The 24,026-nt window shown below is 40.3% G+C and overlaps 2 protein-coding genes across 7 annotated transcripts; one reads left to right on the forward strand and one right to left on the reverse strand.

Annotated features, from left to right (window-relative positions):
- Window positions 1–11,303: 11,303 nt before the first annotated feature.
- Window positions 11,304–14,045, reverse strand: LOC106583347 (SOSS complex subunit B1). 2 transcript variants are annotated; one of them, XM_014167438.2, is made up of 7 exons: window positions 13,862–14,045; window positions 13,485–13,624; window positions 12,963–13,101; window positions 12,689–12,760; window positions 12,505–12,589; window positions 12,328–12,370; window positions 11,304–12,028 (listed from the first exon to the last, which is right to left on the reverse strand). In XM_014167438.2, the coding sequence occupies exons 2-7, from the start codon at window positions 13,561–13,563 to the stop codon at window positions 11,865–11,867; spliced, it is 582 nt and encodes a 193-aa protein (XP_014022913.1). In that variant the 5' UTR covers window positions 13,564–13,624; window positions 13,862–14,045; the 3' UTR covers window positions 11,304–11,864. The 2 variants fall into 2 exon arrangements, with proteins under 2 accessions (XP_014022913.1, XP_014022914.1); XM_014167439.2 differs by having other exon boundaries at window positions 13,485–13,608; window positions 13,862–14,040.
- Window positions 14,046–14,196: 151 nt separating this feature from the next.
- On the forward strand, window positions 14,197–23,725 carry LOC106583346 (E3 ubiquitin-protein ligase NRDP1). Of its 5 annotated transcripts, none has more exons than XM_014167433.2 (7): window positions 14,197–14,351; window positions 14,726–14,857; window positions 17,364–17,479; window positions 20,801–21,072; window positions 21,405–21,540; window positions 21,720–21,823; window positions 22,369–23,724. In XM_014167433.2, exons 3-7 carry the CDS (start codon window positions 17,390–17,392, stop codon window positions 22,721–22,723), a joined length of 957 nt encoding a protein of 318 aa, XP_014022908.1. In that variant the 5' UTR covers window positions 14,197–14,351; window positions 14,726–14,857; window positions 17,364–17,389; the 3' UTR covers window positions 22,724–23,724. The 5 variants fall into 5 exon arrangements, with proteins under 5 accessions (XP_014022908.1, XP_014022909.1, XP_014022910.1 ...); XM_014167434.2 differs by having other exon boundaries at window positions 14,199–14,308; XM_014167435.2 differs by lacking the exon at window positions 14,726–14,857 and having other exon boundaries at window positions 14,213–14,351.
- The last annotated feature ends 301 nt before the right edge of the window (window positions 23,726–24,026 follow it).

Consider the following 24,026-nt stretch of genomic DNA (forward strand, 5'->3'; position numbering starts at 1 on the left):
CGTGGCCAGTACTGGTATTCTACAAGGTATTTCATGTCAAAGCCTTTAAGAAAAAACAACATGACGAAGTCTATCCCTTACATGTAGGAATAGCAAATGCCAAAACCAGTGTCGTCGTTGTTCCTCACATTTATACTAATATGCTGAAAAAAATGATTGTATTAAGCTACCTGAACTTTTTGTGGCATTTTACATAAGCCTTTTTATATGATGTCAGAGAAGGTTTAGTTCAATGACGTGAGATCACATCAAATAGTAAGCCATTAAATAATGTTCTTATTATGTTCAAGGGTGACTTGCTATGTTAGAATTTGTTGGGTTGGTTTAAATATGAACTTCCCACAACTAGGTCCCATCCATTATTTATCTTATATTGTGTAACATTTCATTGACCATAGATTTGGTTTAGCCTATGGTTTTGTTAGGCTGGTTAGATATGACATGGAAAACAAAAATCCCCTTTTGGAACAAGTTTCATGTGGGACTGAATCCCTAGTTGTTCAATTTGATGTCAAGAAAGCAGAAGTGGAGTGTGGGGAGGTTAGAAGCCTAAAAAGGATTACATTCATGATATACCGCCAAGACCCTTTTTTAATGTTTTTATTTCTTCCCTCTCCCTATTTAACCATTCCGTTTACACTGTGGACAAGGATTACCCTAGTATTGTGATTTTTAGGGCAATAGAACAATGGAAAGCATTTTTCAGTAATGCAACAACAAACAACTCTATTTTCACTCAGTCCTGACCCAAAGCACTTATTTCAAGAATAAGCACTTTTGTATATTTAATATCTCTATATGTATGTGTGTGTTTACATAGGTTACTTATGTAGATATGAACTTCTATTTAGGGGAGACAATACCTTCAGTGGAGAGATGAGACGAGATGAACTGGTGACTTCTCTTCACGATCATGTGTGGGTGCTTGTATGAGAGACACGGTTTAATTGGAGGGTCATGGTTCTCTTTGGGATCAGCATAAGGGAGCAGTGAAAAGTTGAAGGTCACACCTTGGTGTGCACACATACGCAGCCCAAAATACATTTCAGAAATGTAAGATATTACGTACATTTGCAGATGTCTCCACTGAGCCATATTAGTCAATTGCTGAAAAAAATGTTAATGTATGGTCTAAATTAAAGCAGGGGTTTTAGTTGTTGAATAACTGACATTTTTTGCTGCACTGTTTAACTAAGAAAAAAAGTAATAGAAATGATGGTGACAATAATGAAAAATGAACTAAAGCAACATCTTTACCTCTGCCTTCTCCTCATGCATAGATGTAGAAGGATTGTGTTTTATCTTGAGCCATTGAAGGGTATTATTGCGTTCAGTGGATGGGTTAGTCTATTGCCTATCAATGTGCCTTCAGAAAGCATTTATACCCTTGACTTATTCCACATTTTGGTGTTACAGCCTGAATTCAAAATGTATTAAATATTAGTTTTTTCTCACCCATCTACACACAATGATAATGACAAAGTGAAAACATTTTTATTGACATTTTTGCAAATGTATTGAAAATAAAATGCAGAAGTATCTAATTTGCTTAAGTATTCACACACCTGACTCAATACTTTGTCTGAAGCACCTTTGGCAGCGATTACAGCTGTTAGTCTCTAAGAGCTTTGCACACCTCAATTGTGCAAAATTTGCCCATTAATATTTCCTAAAATTCTTAAAGCTCTTTCAAATTGGTTGTTGATCATTGCTAGACAACCATTTTCAGGTCTTGCCATAGATTTTGAAGCTGAATTAAGTCAACTGTAACACTCACTGTATTCCTGGTAAACGACTTCAGTGTGGATTTTAAGTAATTGTCCTGCTGAAAAGTGAATTAATCTCCCAGTGTCTGGTGGAAAGCAGATGGAACCAGGTTTTCCTCTAGGATTTTGTCTCTGCTTATTTATTTATTGTTTTTATCCTGAAACTCTCCAGTCCTTTTTTTTAACCCATATTTTATCAGGTAAGTTGACTGTGAACACCTGGTGAATAGTTACAGGGGAGAGGAATAAGCCAATTGTAAGCTTTGGCTGATTAGGGGGCCATGATGGTATGAAGGCCAGATTCGGAATTTAGCCAGGACACCAGGGTTAACACCCCTACTCTTACGATAAGTGCCATGGGATCTTTAGTGACAACAGAGTCACTTCCCATCCGAAAGACGGCACCCTACACAGGGCAATGTCCCCAATCACTGCCCTGGGACATTGGGATATTTTATTTAGACCAGAGGAAAGGGTGCCTCCTACTGGCCTTCCAACACCACTTCCAGCAGCATCTGGTCTCCTGACCAGGACCAACCCTGCTTTTGTTGTTGCAGTATTTACTTTAGTGCCATGTTGCAAACAGGATGCATGTTTTGGAATATTTCTATGCACAGGCTTCCTTCTTTTCACCCTGTCAATTAGGTTAGTATTGTGGAGTAACTCAGTTTTCTCCTATCACAGCCATTAAACCCTGAAACTGTTTTAAAGTCTCATGGTGAAATCCCTGAGCTGTTTCTGGCATCTGATTGCGGAAGGACGCATGTATGTTCGTAGTGACTGGGTGTGTTGATACACCATTCAAATTGTAATTAATAACCTCACCATGCTCAAAGGGATAGTCAATTTCAGCTCTTTCAATAGTTGCCCTTTGCGAGACATTGGAAAACCTCCCTGGTCTTTGGTTGAGTCTTTGTTTTGAAATTCACTGCTTGACTGAGGGACCTTACAGGCATCTGTATGTGTGGGGTACAGAGATGAGGTAGTCATTTGAAAAATAATGTTTAACACACTTATTGCCAACACCTAGTGAGTCCACTTACAGTATGTGACTTGTTAAGCACATTTTTTACTCCTGAACGTGTTTAGGCTTGCCATAATAAAAGGGTTGAATACTTATTGACTCAAGACGTTTCAGCTTTACATTTTTTATGTTTATTTTATTTATTTTTTAAATCTAAAAACATAATTCCACTTTGACATTGTGGGGTATTGTGTGTAGGCCAGTGACACAAAATATCAGTTGAATCAATTTTAAATTCAGGCTGTAACACAACAAAATGTGGAAAAAGTTGAGAGGTGTGAATACTTTCTGAAGGCAGTGCCTTATGTCTATCAGTGCAAGCCTCACTTCAATATAATCATCGTGACTCTTGTAATCATGGGATTATTTTATTTCCTCTCGAGTTTTATTTTGTCAACAGTTGGCACTCAGGCTAATAGCTGAGCTATCCCTCCTGTTAATCATGGACTCGCCATTTTTTTCTATCAAGATTGCCTTACAATACCTCAAATTATGTATCGTTGTTTTGTTACAATTTTTTTTTTTTGTGGCCCGTATCTGATTTGCATTTGGGAATGTGTCCCCTTTTCTCTTATATCAATACCATATCAAAACAGTCGTCCTTAATAACACCCCATGCTGTTACCTAGACCCAAAAGTGCCGTAGAAATCCCTGTTTGTTTGCCTATGGAAAAAATGTAAGTGTCTGGAGATTAAAAAAGTAAAGGTGAACTTTGACAAATGACAATAATACCTTACAATGGCTCAAATTGCAAAAATTGACAACCTTCTCAAAATGCTTCAGATTGTAGGAATAAGTGATATGGGAGCTTTGGGCAAGGGGAGGAGTGAAATGCATAGCATTAGGTAATTGTAATTTGCATGATGCAAGACTGATCAAGTCCTAATTTTATTTGGGAGTGTGATCGAAAACACAATATGGCAGGGTGGCTAGTAGGGTAGAAGACGGTAAAATTGAACAAAAGTAGTTGAGTCAGAATACTGTAAACTGAGTTACGGGTTAAGTTGGGGGATGAGCTATTGAAAGGAAGCATATTCAACTACTTTGTTTCCTTCCATTGTTCTTTTGAGAAAAATTCAGGGTACTTATTGATTTTGGGCAACTTGTAAAATCTTGCCATCAGATATGTGAGTGGAAAGAGACTAAGTAGGGTCATGTTGAAATTGGAGAATAGGAAAAACTTTATTGATATAGACACTATTGTCCTTCAAGTGAGAAAGCATTAATATGAGATCAAACACTTATGTCATGCTGATTTTAAATAACCTCTAAATTAGGTGTGGAAGGGATAAAGTTTCAAACGGAGGCTGTTGGTTTCTTTTGGTTATGCCAGTGATCCCCATGGTGATGCTGTCCATAGCGTATTCCTCTGGGATATTTGCCAATAACTGTACCTCGAGGACATCGGTGTCCTTCATTACTTGAAAGCTCATTGGATAAAGGCAATAGCTAGGCAGTTACCATTTTGTTTTTGTCTTTTATTTCCATTTAAAATATTATTTTCAAATCAGAGTACACAAAAAAACATTTCCTCTTCTCCAAGCATAATTAAAACTGCTGAATTAGATCTTTATTTGTCATCGGTGTACTGTTATCAAAGAATTCTTCAAAATGGCTACAATTCACAAAAAAGTTAATAAATTAACATGTAAGATGCGATACATTATATTTAAGTGGATTTTAACAGGAAGTTAAAAGTAATAAATCTCATGTTATAGTCAGTCATAAATGTACATTTGATCACCAAAACAAACACCTCTTGATATGGATGGAATTATGTCTTAAGAATAGATCCATAAGTGAAGCACAATATGAAAGGGATACTTCGGGATTTTGGCAATGAGGCCCAATGAGACCCATAGATTTCCAGTCATTGCGCAAACACTAGGTTAGCAACTTCCTTCAAACTGTACGCAGACACATAAAAATGGTATCCACGAGTTCATCTGACTGGAGAAGTAGATAAAGGGCCTCATTGCCAAAATCCCGAAGTATCCCTTTAAGTTCTTCCATGACTCTAACTGCTGCATGTCTGTCCTATGTCTATGTACACAAAATATTTATTTGAGATGTTCAGATTCTTTGATTGCATAGTATGTCTATGCTTTCATTATTAATTTGTCATTGTTGTACAACTACACGAGGTGGAAAAGATTTCCATGCTTATTCAATCATAACTTCCAAATGCTTGTTAAAATGGAACAAAACTGTTGGTCCCACTTTACAAATAAGGTCTTGAAATGTAGCAGTAAGAAGTGTAATTTCGCAGAATTTGGCACTTGTCTAACATTATTATTGAGAAACAATTATCAAATGTAATTGACATTTGTTCCATTTTCATGTGGGATTGCCCATATCCCTGTATACCGCGGCACATATACTTTAGGTCATGGAGAAAAGAAATGAAAACACACAACAAACTGGTTATAGAATTTAACAATTATATATTGACTCCAGACTTCTGGCCTTTTCTTTTTTCAGAGACTGTAATTTTTTTGTTGGCACGCATGTAGCTAGTGCTCTTTTCTGCAATACAGTCCTCATAGGTGGTGTGGCGTGTTGTACTGTCCAAAGTTTGTTTGGTCCTGCATTAACTAGAGTGAGCTGGTTGTGCCTCTGTAGTTAGTTAAGGCTTAGCAACATATACCTATGATCAAAACAAAGCAAACTGATCCTTGGATTCACTTTATTCAACCCAGTAGTTGGCTGCTTTGAAAAACTTCAGGGACAAAATGTCGACACACCAATTGCTTTTATTTTGTCTGTTTTCTCTTCCTCTTTAAGGGCAGTTACTGAGTTGACCTCTCACTCCAAAAATACTATCTAAGAGTAACGTTACTCTTTTTAAAGGGATGCAATGGTGTTGTCTTAGTGGAGAGTAATGTCGACACTTTCTATTGTGTGACTTCATGTATTACTTGATTAGCCGTAATCAGACATCGAACAGCTTACCTCAAGATGTTATATCTCGCAATGATTTTTATCCAAGCCAATGCATTTTGTTAATATATTGAACCTCATTGGAGAGTAAATGTTATCTGATACTTATTATGCAACATGAAAACATTTAACTTTTTTCTCTTTGATTTGGTTTCTTCATGACTTGACTGCTTTTTGACAACTACCCATAGGATGGACAATGCAAATAGGTGAATAAGGATATTAAATCATGATATTTCCATTAAAGGGGAATGCCTTAGTAGGCAAAAGAGATGTCTCAGAACGGAAGTTGTTTTCGATCCATCATAAAGTACCTTATTTATGAGAGTTGTGCACATTGTTATACTGTATGTCACATGGCTGCTCAAAATTATGGAGTTGGAATCTATTTTGATCTCGTAGAAAATTGAAGATGGTTAAAGAATATTATTTGAACTTGTAAACTGCAAAACTCAGATCCTGTATTACTATCAATACAATCCTGACTGACACTTTGTCCTGATACAAACAGGTATACTAAACTGTCATTAGAAAACAATTGAACAAATAGTAAAGTCTGGTCTGATTTTTATATTTTATGCATCAGGAAATTGGTCTTCCATTCATGCCAACTGAAAGCCTTATTGTTGATAAAGGTTGAGGTCGCACCTCCCAGGAGCACAACTACTCACAATCACAGACGGAGTGAAGTCAGTGAGCCATTGTTCATTCATAATACAAAACATGATGCTATGCTAGAGTGCTTCCCAGTCTCATCATCCATGTGGTCCACTGTGGCTTGACTCCTGGAGAAATTGTTAATTGGCTGGATACATTTTTCAAAGCACAATTCCAAAGAAACACTCGTGCTGTTGTCATAAATCCAAAAACCTGGATGTACAACTTGACTGTAGTTTATTTAGCTCTTGTTTGATTCTTGCCTTAGTCTTGCTTGGCTTGCCATATTTTTCAATGAACAGCCTTTCTTAAGGGACCTGAAAAACCACACAGTGAAATAGTTTTGGATCACTGTAGTGATAATACTGAAGTTTTAGTGTGAATTCATAACAAAAGCAATATTGGCAAGTGCACTTTGTTGGGTGTTCTAAGCACATCACTAAAAATGCACTGCAGACAGTAGTGTGTAGAGATTGTTGATTTACTTACTCAACTAAATAACTGGTATTGAAATCAACATGGTGAATTATTATAAAGCTGAGAGAGAAAGATTACTTATATGTGTCAGTTGTAGTACCATTTTAGCAGTATATATGTTGATTTGATCGGGATATAGTTTTAGTTGGTGTCTGTACAAACCCTTCTAACCGTATTTCAAGTATTTGAAGGCAAAAAGAACACACTTAAGATAATCAAGAATTAAAAGTTGAAGCTTAAACATTTTAATAGCTGGTTTGTATGCAACCCCTTTATTTGGGCATCTATGTTTGTGTTTTATATAAATTGTTCTCTGTATTGCGATATGTTCTAAGTATAATATATGTAATCTTCAAGGTAACATCAAGTCACTGGGTTCGGTTGAGGTGGTGGTAGAAGATTGTATTTTGTGGACAAGAAAGACAATGGATTTCTATGCCATAGAACTTAAGGATGTAGTGGTTACTTTTATAGTACAGTGAGTAGGCATAGAGTTCTGTGTTTGTGTGATGATTTGGGCAGTTAGCTGTTATGTCTTCATTTTGTGAGTATGATGTCAAGAATATGAGTGTGAGATGGCAATATGAACTGCTATCAGCAAAAGGACAAAGAAAAAGTGTGTATTCGTTGATGGCTATTGTACTAATTTACACACTTTCCTGGTTTACAAATACCGTAAAGAACATTGTTATTTTTTCTAATTGGTAACGCAAAGTACATTCCCTTTGAAACACAAGTGATGTTTGTAAGATTCTGGTGCTATGGTCTGTAATAGTTTTTGGTTTGAGTCCATAAATTTGATTATTTTAATTTGAGCATATTTGAAAATTATAATATGTAAGGTTAGGCCTACTGGTTTCTGGTACAGTATCCTACGTAGTATGTGTGGTAGCCTAATATGCATTAACTGACCCTTTGAATAAAATGTAAAACACTAGTGTAATTGAAAGCTTGAGGTTGGTGGTTGGCTGTGTCCTTTGCCTTAACAGCCCTCCTTTTTATTTTGGTTCTGGATATATTAAGCTCTTATTCAGGAGGGCAGAGGCATCTTGTTTTGATTCAGTCATTGGACATCGCTTTGTATGATGCTGGGATTTGTTTACTCCATAGACCAGCCAGGCAAAATATAACACAGGCCATGTCTACGGGCTATGACCTTGAATTATTTTGTGCTTTGATTGGCTAGCAGTGTCCTGTCCATATTGCTTCTGCTAGAATTTCATTGGCTCCTTGTTTCGCTGCATTTTTTTTCACCATCTCGGAAGTTGCGGGTTAAAGTTAGGAATTGGTCAAGAATTTAATGTCAGGGACAAGTGGTTAAAAAAAATTGCGTATCTGATTCTGGTCCTTAGAATGGACAGGATATGCCAAGCCAATGTTTAGGACAGCATGTTAACCTCTCATGTGACTTCAGTGTGAACTGTAGGTGATCATGAAAGTGTTTATTGTGCTTCATTTAGGCCTAATTGTAAATTCAGGTGGTGCAATGTGAGCAAGTGAAAATGAATAAAATGCTTTTTCAGGCATTTTTGTCAACTTTTCACTCTTTTCTCTTGCACCTTAGGCTCTGTTTTGAAGTAAGTTACGGCTACTGCTGCCTGGTGGAGTTTGAGCATGCGTGCATTCAGTATTGTGTATTTTCTAGAGCCTTCAGTTGCTTCCAGCAACAACAACAAAAAATCTTATATAGGTTTTACTAGCATGACATTGTGCGATATTAAAATCATATTACCTCAGAAATATATCAATTACAATTAATGAATTGAAATGGGGAAAAAACGGTCTCTCATCCAAAATGGAATCTCATTGGCAAGATACAAAGTCCATGCTATTTTGAAAGTAAAGATTACTTTTGCTACTAATGTAATTGCTATGATCGTGTTTTGCCTACCTCCTTGATGCACAACTCATCTTTGTCTTCTTAGCTCATAACCACCTATACTTGTGTCTCAAAAATATGAACGCATATGAATCACTTTTAATCTAAAAGACAAATCTAATGTGATCTTGATTTTGTGTGTGTGTGTGTGCGTACGAGCATGTAAAATGAAAGGAAAAATAATATATCACAACAGCCACTGGAATGTGAAGCCAAACTGTATTATGATCAGAATGAAATCTCTTTAAGGTCTGTTGTAGCATACACGTGAACCTCGTCTGTGGTACATGTTTGCTATCCTTCAGATACTTGTCGCAACAAGGTACTTTATGATTGCTTTTATTTAACCCCCTGAAAGTATCCTTTATCCACCAGTAATCATCCAGTTTTTCATAGTACGGTGGGTTTTTACTGTACGTTTGTAAGTTGAGCCATATGTCTAAACATCAAGTTTACAGTTGTAACTGTGTGAAACTACGAGAGATTGGGAGAATGTGTGTGCATCTAACTTAATTACAAAAGCAGCAAATAACTAAGGCTCTTGCTGAAGTCTGATGATGAATGTGGTGTTTACGTGTGAAGGTAAATGTTATCGTACCCAGCCTTAAGCATTCAAACTAAAATAAATGAATCATTTGTCATTCTACCACAACCCGCCCCCCCCCCCCCCGACCTTTGAGATTTTGACTGAAGCAGAGGAATGTGCGATGCAGCATTAGGGGTTAGAGATGCCCTAAAAGAGACACAGAAACCCCCCTCCCTCCCACTCCTGAACAAATATCCAACTTTCACGATAATGCAATCCTTGAAAGCACTTTGCCTTGGTATATCATTAAGTGTGCTAGTGAATGGTTATTTGTTACAAAAATTTTACATGTATAATGATTTGAGTGAATCAAACAACGTAATCTGCATTGACCTTTGACATTACAGGAGAAACTTAACAAACCAAGGCATTGAAACCTTATCGATTTTATACAATGTATGCTGCAGCCTATGAGTCTTGTCATTCAGTGTTGTGGCTTAGGATTGGTTGTTTAAATAAAGTGCTATTGCTTAATATCTACTTTGTTTTTTGTTCACTTTTATACAGTTGAAGTCTGAAGTTTACATACACCTTAGCCAAATACATTTAATCCTAGTAAACATTCCCTGTTTTAGGTCAGTTAGGATCACCACTTTATTTTAAGAAAGTGAAATGTCAGAATAATAGTGGGAGATTTTATTTCTTTCATCACATTCCCAGTGGGTCAGAAGTTTATATACACTCAATTAGTATTTGGTAGCATTGCCTTTGAATTGTTTAACTTGGGTCAAACATTTTGGGTAGCCTTCCATAAGCTTCCCACAATATTTGGGTGCATTTTGGCCCATTCCTCCTGACAGAGCTGGTGTAACTGAGTCAGGTTTGTAGGCCTCCTTGCTCGCACACGCTTTTTCAGTTCTGCCCACAAATTTTCTATAGGCTTGAGGTCAGGGCTTTGTGATGGCCACTCCAATACCTTGACTTTGTTGCCATTTTGCCACAACTTTGGAAGTATGCTGGGGTCATTGTCCATTTGGAAGACCCATTTGTGACCAAGCTTTAACTTCCTGACTGATGTCGCTTCAATATATCCACATTATTTTTCTCATGATGCCATCTATTTTGTGAAGTGCACCAGTCCCTCCTGCAGCAAAGCACCCCTACAACATGCTGCCACCCCCGTGCTTCACGGTTGGGATGGTGTTCTTCGGCTTGCAAGCCTCCCTCTTCTTCCTCCAAACATAACAATGTTCATTATGGCCAAACAGTTCTATTTTTGTTTCATCAGACCAGAGGACATTTCTCCAAAAAGTATGATCTTTGTTCCAATGTGCAGTTGCAAACCGTAATCTGGATTTTTTTTATGGTGGTTTTGGAGCAATGGCTTCTTCCTTGCTGAGCAGCCTTTCAGGTTATGTCGATATAGAACTCGTTTTACTGTGGATATAGATACTTTTGTACCTCTTTCCTCCAGCATCTTCACAAGGTCCTTTGCTGCTGTTCTGGGATTGATTTGCACTTTTCGCACCAAAGTACGTTCATCTCTAGGAGACCGAACGCGTCTCGACGGCTGCGTGGACCCATGGTGTTTATACTTGGGTACTATTGTTTGTACAGATGAACGTGGTACCTTAAGGCGTTTGGAAATTGCTCCCAAGGATGAACCAGACTTGTGGAGGTCTACAACTTTTTTTTTCCTGACGTCTTGGCTGATTTCTTTTGATTTTCCCATGATGTCAAGCAAAGAGGCACTGAGTTTGAAGGTAGGCCTTGAAATACATCCACAGGTACACCTCCAATTATTTCAATTAGCCTATCGGAAGCATCTAAATCCATGACCTCATTTTCTGGAGCTGTTAAAAGGCATAGAAAACTTAGTATATGTAAACTTCTGACCCACTGGAATTGTGATACAGTGAAGTATAAGTGAAATCTGTAAACAATTGTGGGAAAAATGACTTGTCATGCACAAAGTAGATGTCCTAACCGACTTGCCAAAACTATAGTTTGTTAACAAGAAAATTGTGGAGTGGTTGAAGAACAAGTTTTAATGACTCCAACATAAGTGTGACTTGAACTGTATTTCTGATTTCCAAAATCCAACTACACACCTATCTGTCAGCCTTAGGCTACCTTTTGAACACAGAGCCTACACACCACATTAGCTAAGAGTCATTTTATATTTTAGACATCTCATGGAAAAACTTAACATTGAGTGCAGAAAATTAAAGAAAAACATTGATTTGTGTTTTTAAAAAGTATCACATTTTAAACAGGCAGGGATGTTACCATCCCTTTGTCTTCCTTTGAAAAAACACGACTTCCCATTCAACAGCTTAATTGTAAAAAATGTAAGGGAAACTCTTGTTACATCTTTTGTGAACCGTGTTCCTTAAACAAACCTAATTAAGATACTATTTCTTAACCCACTTTACAAAGTAAATAAGATAATGGTCATGGTAATTTCAACAAAACTAAATACAAATATATATAAAGACTGATTACACAGTTTGTAAAAGAAACACGAGTCTTCAGTGGTAGTCTCTCATTTGAAATATCTGGCACGTGATGGACTTTGCTTCTCTCTGCTCTAATCATCTTTTGGCAGAACGTCTGGTCTCCTTTCCATTGACAGTGGTACCTCCTGGATTGGTTGCCCTGCTGCCGACACCACTGCCAGCCCGCCCTCCCTGCGGAGGGTTAGTTGAGCTCCCGGAACCTTGTGAATTTACACCGTTCCCATTGGTAGTGTCATTTCCTAGAATAAGAAATTGTAATGTACAAATTAGAAAGTTGTTAGTGTTCACAATTAAAATGAAGACACTGCTGTTTATACACTGAAGGTGGCTTAACCAGCCACTCACAGGTAAAATAAGCAACTTTACAGCTTCAAGCAGCAATTTAGTTTACTGCTGGAGACATGCAGGTGGAATTGTTGCAAATAGCACCTTAAGCCGCAGAGGTCAAAATTACTTTTGTTGAAAAACACTAACAAAGGTAGTTGTCGAAACTCTTCCATTTGTCACTTTTTTTCTTGGTCTCTGATAGTGGACTTACCAGCTGAGTTATTGTTCAGTATGTTTCCTTGGTCACTGAGTACCTGGGAATGAAATAATCTGTTAACATACAGTACAAGAAAAAGGTACTTAATATTTTCCCCCTATCCTTCCGTAAAGCATCCTGTAGTAAGACATGCTTACACACTGACATCCCTAAGTTCAGAACACCCCTTACCGTCTTGTTTTTCATCTGGTCCATGTTAGAATACTCTGGGTTAGGCTCGCTGAAATTTGGCACCTCGGAGTACACCATGCAGAACCTGAATAAAACATTAAGTGGGCATTAGTTTAGACCAGTAACTTATGAAATTACATGCATCTCTCAGCAACATTTACATGGCTGCAACTACAGGACTTACTCTCCAATCTTCAACAGCTCTCCACCTCTGCCTGTGTACAGAGTCAGGCAACCTTTGAACACAGACGCATATCTGGAGAAAAAGGCAGCAATTTCAATACAAGATTGCAGACTACTAATAACGTATGGCACGTATTCATCCAAATAACTTCATGCGGTTAGGTAAAGTTGACATGACTGGGTGGTCTTATTTCTGTATTGATTTTATACTCAGCAGTAGGTTTGGAGCTTTGTCCATACAGTGGTGTTGACTGGGATGTGACTCAATAACTCACCCCTTAGTGAGTCTGATTATGTCACCGGTTTGGATCAGTCCCCCCACCTCATCCCAAACAGAGATGCTGATGCTGCCTGTCTTGTCGGCCACCTTACAGGTCCGCACCTCATGCCCATCCTTTGTCTTTGTCACTCGTCCTGTGTGAGGGGTTATGAGGGACAAATAAATCAGTGGCTTTTGCTTTTTTTATAAAGACGGACCAAGCTAGTTGTACAAGGAAAGTGTCATATCTCATTGTGAGGAGCGTAAACATCCACTTGTGGAAAAAAAGAGGGAAGGTTCAACACAGGTTTGATGGCTGGCGTGATTCAAATAAACCAACATGAACTGTTCTCATTAGACTACATAGTGGCATACAAGAAGGATGTTACTCACTATTGAACCTCAGTTGTGCCATTATATTGTGTGTAAGATTTTACATTACTTTTTTTTCCCACCCCAGTGCATTACAAGATCATAAACATTTGATTCCTAATAATACTGTTATCAGTTAGTTAGTAATTGAAACAGCCCCCCTCACCGGTTTCCAGTACGATGAAGATAACGTTGAGATTCTTGAGTCCTGGCTTGATGTCCTTGACGTGGGTCTCAGTCGTCATCTTTCAGATTCTCGTCATGCATCCACAACTGTACCTAAGTCAACTCTGGACCAAAGCAGCACTGAAATGTTGACGTAAGTATGAATACACGATCAGAAAGTATGCAACCCAGGTTGACTAATGACTTGTAAAGTAGCTAGAAGGACCAGTCTGGCAACTGGTGTAGCTAGCTTACCAAGCTGCAGTAACGTTACTCACTGCCATGACCTATGAGCATTATGGCAGCAATCTAGCTAACGTTAGTTATAGCTAGCTAACTGGGTGCCAGGGTGTTAGCTACAAATGACATTAACTTTACCTCAACGGTGTGTATTGTCGTTTACAGCTGCGTTGTCCGATATAAGGGATTTTAAGCCATGGGACAAGTCAGTTTAAATATAAGTATTGTTTTCCTGTTTGTAAAAGCGCTGACTAGCTAGTTGTTTTTCGTGAGCATCAGTATGTCACTACAGTAGTGAAGACTTGTCCCCTGCTGCTGCATTGGTCAAATTTAACGTCAATCAAACTTGTGTCCAATGGCAATGGACTGTATAGGATGTGCTTTAGAGATAATCATGTGATAGGCCCTTTATCTGAGAAGGGACACTGATCGTACCGAAGATAGGTGGAGTCAACTGTCAATCAACGATTTGACAATTTGGTTGCTTAGCTGCAGGAGTGTGGGCTGGACGTGGAAATGTGGTGACGGGAATCAAGAAAAAAATGGATATCGTGCTGGCATGCTAACCCAAATACTGACGCAAACGTAATTTAAAATACCATTTAACCATTGATTGTTATATCAACAGGTAACGTTTCTCAATTCGACGAAATATCACTAGCTTTGCTCTCTTTTCCTGTGTGATTCCACCTTGTGCCAGCCAGCTAAGCTATAAATTAGCTAGCTAACGTTTGTTCACGTAAGTTAGTCAGCTGTGGCTAACTTGCGTGCACACTGGCTCGTCAGATTTTCTAATTATTGTCCAATATGTATCTTTCATCTGGTTGCAGCTAGCCACATAGCTAACGTTACGGTATTCCATTTGGAACAGTAATGATGAGTTACGTGTTTGAGTAGCAAACAGCGCTATAATCATATCGTAAACTGGTTATAAAGTATATTAAAGGGACAGTAACTTTATTCATCCCAACAACGTTGCATAACGTCACTATTTTTCCCCAGACTCATTTTCCCAGGACATCATTACCTAGGCCCCAGATTGCTCCTCTCCATTCCCATATCTCTGCCCCTTTGGTCCTTATTTTCAATGAGTAGGGGGGCTGTGGATTCTGGCCCAAAGAAGGAAAGACACCGGTGAGTGGACGTTGAACACACATGTACAGGTACTGGGGGTGGCTGGTAGTCTAGCGTTTAGAGCGTGGGCCCATAATTGAAAGATTCCTAGTTCAAATCCATGAGCCGTCTAGGTGTATAATCTGTTGATCTGCCCTTGAGCAAGCTACTTAATCCTGATTGCTCCATTGTTGCTGTCAATAATGGCTGATCCCTGGCTGTGACCATAAATACCCTGTCATTTGACCTTTTGATCATTGATTACTATAAAGTCAGTGTTTTAGTTATGTCCATATTCATTGAGATTGTTGGGTTTTATACTTGTTGATTTAATCCATGCTCCAACTCATTGGAGTACCATTTGATAGATCCAGGTCATTAAGTGCACTGATACCCAAGAAGTATCCACACCATAAATGTTCATACTACCGCTAGTCTTAGACAAAAATAAAACCCACTTGCACTATAGTGGGTAAGTGTCTTTATAGTTAGTCTTGACTCTTCGTAAACAATGGCTATCTCAAAATGAAATCACATCAGAGAGATGATGTGCAGTAGATTCTGTTAATTAATGACAAGCAGATTCTGTTAATTAATGACAAGCCCTTTGCTTTAAATTCTGAAAGACTTTCTCGTCTCAGTGTCTAGCCCAGAGTTTCTAGATCCTAGTGGAACTTTTCCGACATCCGAGCCTATATCTGTAATCGATAGACTGTTCTGATTTAAAAGTCGTCATTTGCATCGCTGAGCAGTGTCCAAGAGGGAATGTGTCTGTCTGTCAGGAGCTCATTGGGGCAGGAAACTGAGGGCCCAGAATATTTTATACAATGTTGCAAGTTTGTTAGCTAGAGCTTCAGGCCACACAGAGTTAATAGTTGATATAATGTTTCAACTTCCTTGCAGACAGGCCATGTGTAGCCAATGTGATTTCTAGGATATTTATTTTTTATCAGGCTATTTTCTACCTGAGCGCTGCAGTGTTTTTATTTGTTGGCTTTATGAGGCTATTTTTACATATTGGCAATGGCAATATAAGTTACTTTTAGGTTTGTATAATTTTCATTTAGATAGAATGTTGATTAACCACATGACATTGATTTTTGAGATGAAGACTTTATTATAAATTAAACTGTTCCATGAGAATGTGCATATGAAACTCATAACTGGCGCACAGATCGGTAAAAATGGTACGATAACCTGGCACTCCAAATGGAAAATGTTGCCGACTGTTGGTGTAGCCTATTACTGGCAACTTCAGGAGCTTAACGGGCAGAATCTGCGAAGGCCAGCAGCAGGTGGAGGGTCGGGGACAGTTTATTTATTTATTTATTTATTAAAATTTTGTTTAGACTATATTGATCTATGGTTTCCTCTTTAGTAATTTGAGTGTCTTCATTTTTAATCGCAGTGCTTAAAGCATCAGACAAGCTCAGTTGCCTACATATAGTTGATTTTATTCAGAGTGAGACATTTTTGAACAATCGATTGCTCGAAAGAACAGACAACTCTTGGTCGACCAAGATTCTTTTTTTTGTCAGGGACAGCCCTAATCCCTTTGCCATTCCTAAATCATGTAACCTGGTTATACTGTATGTCCATGGTATCTAAACCAAAGGATTTCCAAGATTTCCTTTTTTAGTTTGTCGGGCTTGCCAGACATTACGCTAAAGTCACTGACTCTCCTCTTGTCAGTCAGTGTAGCCTACCGAATCGCATTGCTGTTCATTTGGCATCAACAGAATGCATCAGTGATTTGTATTTCCTGCAACTTTCTGAAGAGGCAACGAGAATACCCCTGTCTGTGTGTGTGATGCACGTCTACCACGTTGTGTAGCTGTTAAGGATGATGCTAATGAAAACGGTCTTCTGGTAGATGGAGACTTCCTCAATTAAATATGAACTACTAAGTAGACTGCTTACCTGGCAGAATGATATCATGACTATTTTCATCAATCCAGTGGGTGTTTGTTTTGCAAACTCGACCATCACAAAAACACCGGTAAACAAAAGCCTATTTAATCTATTTTGAATTCAGGCTGTAACACAACAAAATGTGGAATAAGTCAATGCACTGTATATACAGGTTGTTTATTTTGAACATGATTGAGAACTAAGCGAGAAGATATCGACCCTACTGTTACGCTTGTTTACACTGAGCTGCACTGAAGTCGGAAGGCAATCATGGGTACATGAAGACACCTTCTCGATGGAGCAGTGTGGATAAAGGTCAAATTTGGATAACATTGGCATATCCCATCCCTGCACTGACGTACGTTTTCCAATCAATATCTCGTGCCGGCTCCACAGTGTCTTAATGTAACCTTGATTGCATTTCGACCCCAGTGCAGCTTCATGTAAACAAGCGTAACGGTAGGGAAGGTATGTTCTGGCAAATTGAATTCTAGACTTTTTTTTTTCTCTTTGAGGGTGTTCCATGTCGTTTTATAATCCTGCACGTGGGATGGCATGTAGGTTGTCGTGTTGGTCTGTACTCTGTAGGCTTACCATTTCCTCACCTGTGTTGTAGATTGTAGTTGGATCTGGGGATGTGCCATGGGCTACGACGTCACCCGGTTCCAGGGGGAAGTGGATGAGGACCTGCTGTGCCCCATCTGCAGTGGAGTCCTGGAGGAGCCCGTGCAGGTCAGTGACGTGCACATCTCAGTACCATTTCAGCCATTGGAGAAGCAGTGCATTTCAAAGTTTAAAAAAAATCAGTGCTGCTTCAGTCACTGAAAAATAAGGAATTGTCAGTGTGTTGTAAATTCAGTTCCATTTCAGTCAAATAGGATCCAGTTCTTGTCAACGTGTTGACCACACACATGCTGTTCCATTTGTCATAGAGAAAGGAGAAGAAAACCAGACATTTCAGTCCTGTAGGCCGTGCGCAGGACATTTTATTTTGTGATGCTAAGAAGATGATTATCATCTTGTCCAAAGTGCTCTTGCTGACATGCTGTTCTTGTATTTCTATATACATTATATCACTAGACATTTAATTCTCTATGATGACGCTCCAGTGATGAAGATCCAATGCTTGTATGTGGGGGTGGGAGCGATAACAGACATGAGAATGGGCTAAAGGGAGGGAGGAGAGCTTACAGGATAATAGACTTTCAGAGGGATGCAGTGACAGCAATGGGAGAGGACAGAAGGTAGAGGGAAGAAGGAAATATGGAGAGATGAGCTCTGGAGGAAGGTCTGTCCATTCTTGTTCTAGATGAATGAGAAGAGCCTAATGTTTGTAGTGGTGCGTAAAGATGGTGCAGAGGTGTAGGTAATCAGGATAGAAGAAGTGAGTGGCGATGCTTAGTCCTGTTAATGTAAATAAAACATAGGGATGCTAACATAACAAACCGATCTCCCAAACCGAGACCAACCATGAGGTGAGTTGCTTTAAATAGACACACTTGAAGAGGATGGCATTATTTTCCTACATGTTTGCCCTTGGAGCAAATGGTTGCTGGATTGTGCTTTTTATAGTACAAAACACTTTTTCCAGCCTAGGGATTGGTTAATTGGTGTTATTAGTGTTCTTTGTTTTGCACTGTGTTTAGGAGAGAGTGATTGCATCTGTCTGTGGGCACATGTGTTGTTAGGTTAATTCAGCAAGGAGCTAGTGTGACCCTTCAGCGTCACTTTCAGTCAATGTAGCCTATGCATTCAGAGCTGTCCTTGGACTATGTGCAGAATGCTGGCAGCAGTACAGGAATGTGGACATAGAATATGGAGAGAGAGGGAAGAATTGGAATTCAGTTTGCTTGCATCTGCACTCAGCTGTGTGATGATAATTTATACTCCCTCTGGGGCCCCAGTATGAATCAGCAGCTTTGCAGCACAGAACCCCACTGAGATGGGAAGAATCAGAACTATGACTGTGTCTGGAATGGCACCCTATTCCCTATAATACACTACTTTTGACCAGGGCCTTGGTCAAAAGTAGTGCACTATATAGGGACTAGGATGCCATTTGGAACTTACCCAGGGACTGCATGGGGAACAGAGGGCAAGAAGGTTCAGTATCTGGGGAATTCATTGCTACCAGTAGCTTTCTTCCTGACACACCCAGGAACTGTAGTGGGAATGGCAATTGTAGCCAGCAGAAACTAGCCGGCCCGTCGCTAGCTTAGCATCACGCACTGATGTCATCAGTACCATCACCCCTGCGTTGATGAGCACTTCACCCACAGCAGAACTGCTATACACCAATGTAACCTGAACTCCCTCTTTCAATGGCTTTAGTTTTTTATCATGCTCTCTGGTTAGGGCTGGGCAATATATCGAATTCATTCAAATGTATGGTTTTGCACGGTATTCCAAAGGCCTGTATTGCAAGATTCAGGTTTTTATTTATGAACATGTCAGTTTGTTCTCATGTTTTCTTTTTGGTCTCATCTCCTCCACTCTTTCTGTGCTGTGTGCACCTTCCCATTTACACACACACAAGCCCCTCCCCCACACAACAGGCCCCTCCCTCTGCCACTTACAATAACAAAGAGGAGCGATCGCTTCTTCCTGTGACAAGTGGTTTCAACTCGCTATTTGCATTTGAGGTTTGGTCCAACAGAATGGACACCGAAACACATGGAGACATTATTTGACTGTAAGTAAGGAGAAGTGAACGTTTCTAACGATACCCTTCTTATGTTTATAACAGGAGTATCAATGAACATTGATTCTGAAAACTGAATACTTAGTTTGTTGCGCGTGCATTGCTGTACCACTTACCACTAGAAGCATTTTAACTCGTTCTCATTCTGAGAAATAAGGTAGGCCACTTGATTTCAGCATCTAAACAAAGTGAAGAGGCTAGCATGCTGTTTCAACAGTTGGAGACGGACAGATGGGTGCGTTCATAACAACTGAACTGTTCTACCTTGTTAGCTAGCAAATAGATCCATGTTGGCTAGACTTTAAACATAAAGATTACCTGGCAACTCCATTATTGGTGAATGCGCATAATTCATGGTTCTGGTTAAATTTGTAACAAAAATACATTTTCAGATCAGTGACTATTGCAAAAAAAGCTGATTACATGATTTTGATAAAATAATGTAATTATTAGTGGGTCTTACGGTTGTGGAAGGCTTACATTTAGCCTAGATATCATTTCATAAGCCCTGCATTAATTAATTATTGTTGACTGCTTTAAATGCAGTGTATTTGACCTTTTAATTGTACAACAAAGCTTGTACTGAGTGTACAAAACATTAGGAACACCTTCCTAATATTGAATTGCACCCCCTTTTGCCCACAGAACAGCCACAATTCTTCGGGCATGGACTCTACAAGGTGTCAAGCATTCCCCAGGAATGCTGGCCCATGTTGACTCCAAAGTTGTGTAAAGTTGGCGGGGTGTCCTTTGGGTGGTGGACCATTCTTAGTCCACACGGAAAACTGTTAAGCTTGAAAAACCCAGCGGCGTTGCAGTTCTTGACACACTCAAACCGGAGCGCCTGGCACCTATTACTATACCCCGTTCAAGGGCACTTAAATCTTTTGTTATCCATTCTGTCTCAATTGTCTCAAGGCTTAAAAATCCTTCTTTAACCCGTCTCCTCTCCTTCATCTACACTGATTGAAGTGGATTTAACAGGTGACATCAATAAGGGATCATAGCTTTCACCTGGAGTCACCTGGTCAGTCTATGTCATGGAAAGGACAGGTGTTATTTTTTGTACACCCAGTGTATTCTGTGAATCGCCCATAAGTTTGAAAAAATGTAGATATGATTTTTAGGCAATATTGCCCAACCCTACCTCTAGTCATTCCAATAATTTGATATTTGAATCGGAATGTCGCTCTCTGTCAACATGTTTTTAACAACAAAATTGTCATATTATACATTTATATTATCAACTGAACATATTTTTCTAACAATAGAATGCTTTTTCACGAGAGCTGGTCTTTATTGTTTGCTGTCCCTTTCTTCCTGTGTGTGTGTGACACTCCTTCCATCCTTAGGCCCCTCACTGCGAGCATGCCTTCTGCAATGCCTGCATCACCCAGTGGTTCTCCCAGCAGCAGATATGCCCCGTGGACCGCAGCGTGGTGACGCTGGCCCACCTGCGCCCTGTGCCCCGCATCATGCGCAACATGCTGTCCAAGCTGCAGATCACCTGCGACAATGCCGGCTTCGGCTGCACCGCCGTGCTGCGCCTCGACCAGCTGCAGTCGCACCTCAGGGACTGCCAGCACAATCCCAAGAGGCCCTTCCAGTGCGAGCAGGGCTGCGGGTGAGTTGGGTTGGCTCCAACAAAGGGGTTACTCAAGGCTCTATTTTAAAGCATGTTTTGTTAATCCTTTATATAAATTAAGTAGGCAAAGCTGTGAAACTGTAAACTTCATCTATATGAGGGAGCATGAGCACAACTCCAAGAGTGGGACAAGAATCGAATAGGGAAACTCTGCTGTAGGCGAGTGGTGCTACTACAGTAGCTCTGGGTTAGTGGGTCAACAGGGCTGTGGGGGTAGGGTATTGACTAAAGGTTGTAGTTTACTGGGGCTGTGAGTCGGCTTAGCAAAAAGACTGTTGATCAGCTGTTATGTCCTCCCTACGTCCCTTCAGACTGGAGATGCCTAAAGACGAGGTGTCCAGCCACAACTGCATCAAACACCTGCGCAGCGTGGTGCAGCAACAGCAGGGCAAGGTCACCGACCTGGACAAGACTGCTGCTGAACACAAGCACCAGCTAGCAGAGCAGGTCTGTGTGTGTGTCTGCAGTTATACGGGTGTGTGTGTGCGCGTCAGGGTGTGCTTGTGTATGCGTGAGCAAGTGTATGTATGCTTTCACGCGTGTGTGTCGGTGCTTGTACATCCGAGTGTTTGTGTGATGTTGCGGCAGCGTGGTCTGCAAGCCCAGTGTGATGTCTCTGCCTCCAGAAACGGGACATCCAGCTGTTGAAGGCGTACATGAGAGCCATCCGCAGTGCCAACCCCAACCTGCAGAACCTCGAGGAGACCATTGAGTACAATGAGATCCTGGAGTGAGTGGATTATCAAGCACTGTGGTGCAATACTCAATTGCACAGAACACTTTACAATCAGACAGTTTAACTTACTACGCTGCGTCATTTTCCACCTTTTTTAGGCATAATTAATTTAAGTGATAATTATAGAGCTGGGCGATGGACAAAAATCCTTATCGTAATAAATTGCTTGAATTGATGCGATAACGATAAATGGAACAATAAGTTTATAACATTAATGTGCACCAGTTGTAGTTTTTTTTCCCTTTAAATTATTTATAGCTACTAGTTTGATGGTTGTTGTAGCCATCAACTTATTTCATTTCAAACTTCACATTTCTCAAGTATAGGATACTTATTGTAATGAACGATATCAGCAAAATGCCTGTGATAAGTGTTCTATATGGTTGGTGTTGATCATTTCCGGTTTATTGTCCCATTTCTATATGATTATAATAACTACGTATTAGGACACATCTAGTTGTTATTACATGATTAAAATAGCCATCATAATATCCCAGTTCCCCCTCTCCTCTCATCCTCTCCTCTACTTCCCCTTCTAGGTGGGTCAACTCCCTTCAGCCAGCGCGCGTCACCCGCTGGGGCGGCATGATCTCAACACCGGACGCTGTCCTCCAGGCAGTCATCAAACGCTCGCTCATCGACAGCGGCTGCCCGCCGTCTATCGTCAACGACCTGATCGAGAACGCCCACGAGAGGAACTGGCCCGCCGGCCTGGCCACGCTGGAGACACGGCAGATGAACCGGCGGTACTATGAGAATTACGTGGCCAAGCGTATCCCGGGGAAACAGGCAGTGGTGGTGATGGCCTGTGAGAACCAGCATATGGGTGAGGACATGATCCTGGAGCCAGGCCTGGTCATGATCTTCGCCCACGGGGTGGAGGAGATACTATGACCCGGCTGAGGGTGGTGGAGAGCAGAGAGGAGACTTCTGACTGACCTGAACTTAGTAGAGGAGGGAGCAGGGAATGCTCTAACACTACGGTTGCATCCCAAATGGTACCCTGTTCCCTATGGGCCCTGGTCAAAAGTAGTGCACTATAAAGGGAATAGGGTGCCTATAAGATAGTATGAGGAGGGGAAGAGCCTATGACGAGGAGGGGAAGAGCCTATGACGAGGAGGGGAAGAGCCTATGACGAGGAGGGGAAGAGCCTATGACGAGGAGGGGAAGAGCCTATGACGAGGAGGGGAAGAGCCTATGACGAGGAGGGGAAGAGCCTATGACGAGGAGGGGAAGAGCCTATGACGAGGAGGGGAAGAGCCTATGACGAGGAGGGGAAGAGCCTATGACGAGGAGGGGAAGAGCCTATGACGAGGAGGGGAAGAGCCTATGACGAGGAGGGGAAGAGCCTATGACGAGGAGGGGAAGAGCCTATGACGAGGAGGGGAAGAGCCTATGACAAAGCAGGGATGAGGGAGATATGACACCAGCACCAGTAGACGGGTATAGGGCAGGAAGTTGGCAACAGGCGGCCCGCGAGCCAAAACCAGCCCGCAAGTGTTTTTTTTTATTATTCTTTTTTTTTGTCCCCTAAAGCTTTTAGCAATTTTGGGGGATTTTAGTTTTTTTGGTCCAAAAAATACTGAAATCACTAGGAATTCAGCTAAAAATCTGTTGAATTTAGGAGATCTGTTCAAGTACTCCCACTAATAAAATAAGAGAGCTGTGATCGTGTCTCAATGTACAGTCGTGGCCAAAAGTTTTGAGAATGACACAAATATTAATTTCCACAAAGTTTGCTGCTTCAGTGTCTTTAATTATTTTTGTCAGATGTTACTATTGAATACTGAAGTATAATTACAAGCATTTCATAAGTGTCAAAGGCTTTTATTGACAATTACATGAAGTTGATGCAAAGAGTCAATATTTGCAGTGTTGACCCTTCTTTTTCAAGACCTCTGCAATCCGCCCTGGCATGCTGTCAGTTAACTTCTGGGCCACATCCTGACCGATGGCAGCCCATTCCTGCATAATCAATGCTTGGAGTTTGTCAGAAATAGTGGGTTTTTGTTTGTCCACCCGCCTCTTGAGGATTGACCACAAGTTCTCAATGGGATTAAGGTCTGGGGAGTTTCCTGGCCATGGACCCAAAATATCGATGTTTTGTTCCCCGAGCCACTTAGTTATCACTTTTGCCTTATGGCAAGGTGCTCCATCATGCTGGAAAAGGCATTGTTCATCACCAAACTGTTCCTG

This window comes from Salmo salar, chromosome ssa22 (assembly GCF_905237065.1).
Source record: "Salmo salar chromosome ssa22, Ssal_v3.1, whole genome shotgun sequence".
In the NCBI taxonomy this organism is placed as follows: Eukaryota; Metazoa; Chordata; class Actinopteri; order Salmoniformes; family Salmonidae; genus Salmo; species Salmo salar.

What these genes read in the sequence shown, in the direction of transcription:
- LOC106583347 (XM_014167438.2), bottom strand. Translation starts at nt 13,563, where the DNA reads ATGACGACTGAGACCCACGTCAAGGACATCAAGCCAGGACTCAAGAAT. An exon ending in CTTCATCGTACTGGAAACCG is followed by an intron (nt 13,102 to 13,484) that starts GTGAGGGGGGCT and finishes CCCCTCACACAG; the next exon opens with GACGAGTGACAAAGACAAAG. An exon ending in ACTGAACAATAACTCAGCTG is followed by an intron (nt 12,029 to 12,327) that starts GTAAGTCCACTA and finishes TTCTTATTCTAG; the next exon opens with GAAATGACACTACCAATGGG.
- LOC106583346 (XM_014167433.2), top strand. Translation starts at nt 17,390, where the DNA reads ATGGGCTACGACGTCACCCGGTTCCAGGGGGAAGTGGATGAGGACCTG. An exon ending in TCCTGGAGGAGCCCGTGCAG is followed by an intron (nt 17,480 to 20,800) that starts GTCAGTGACGTG and finishes TTCCATCCTTAG; the next exon opens with GCCCCTCACTGCGAGCATGC. An exon ending in CAGTGCGAGCAGGGCTGCGG is followed by an intron (nt 21,073 to 21,404) that starts GTGAGTTGGGTT and finishes ACGTCCCTTCAG; the next exon opens with ACTGGAGATGCCTAAAGACG.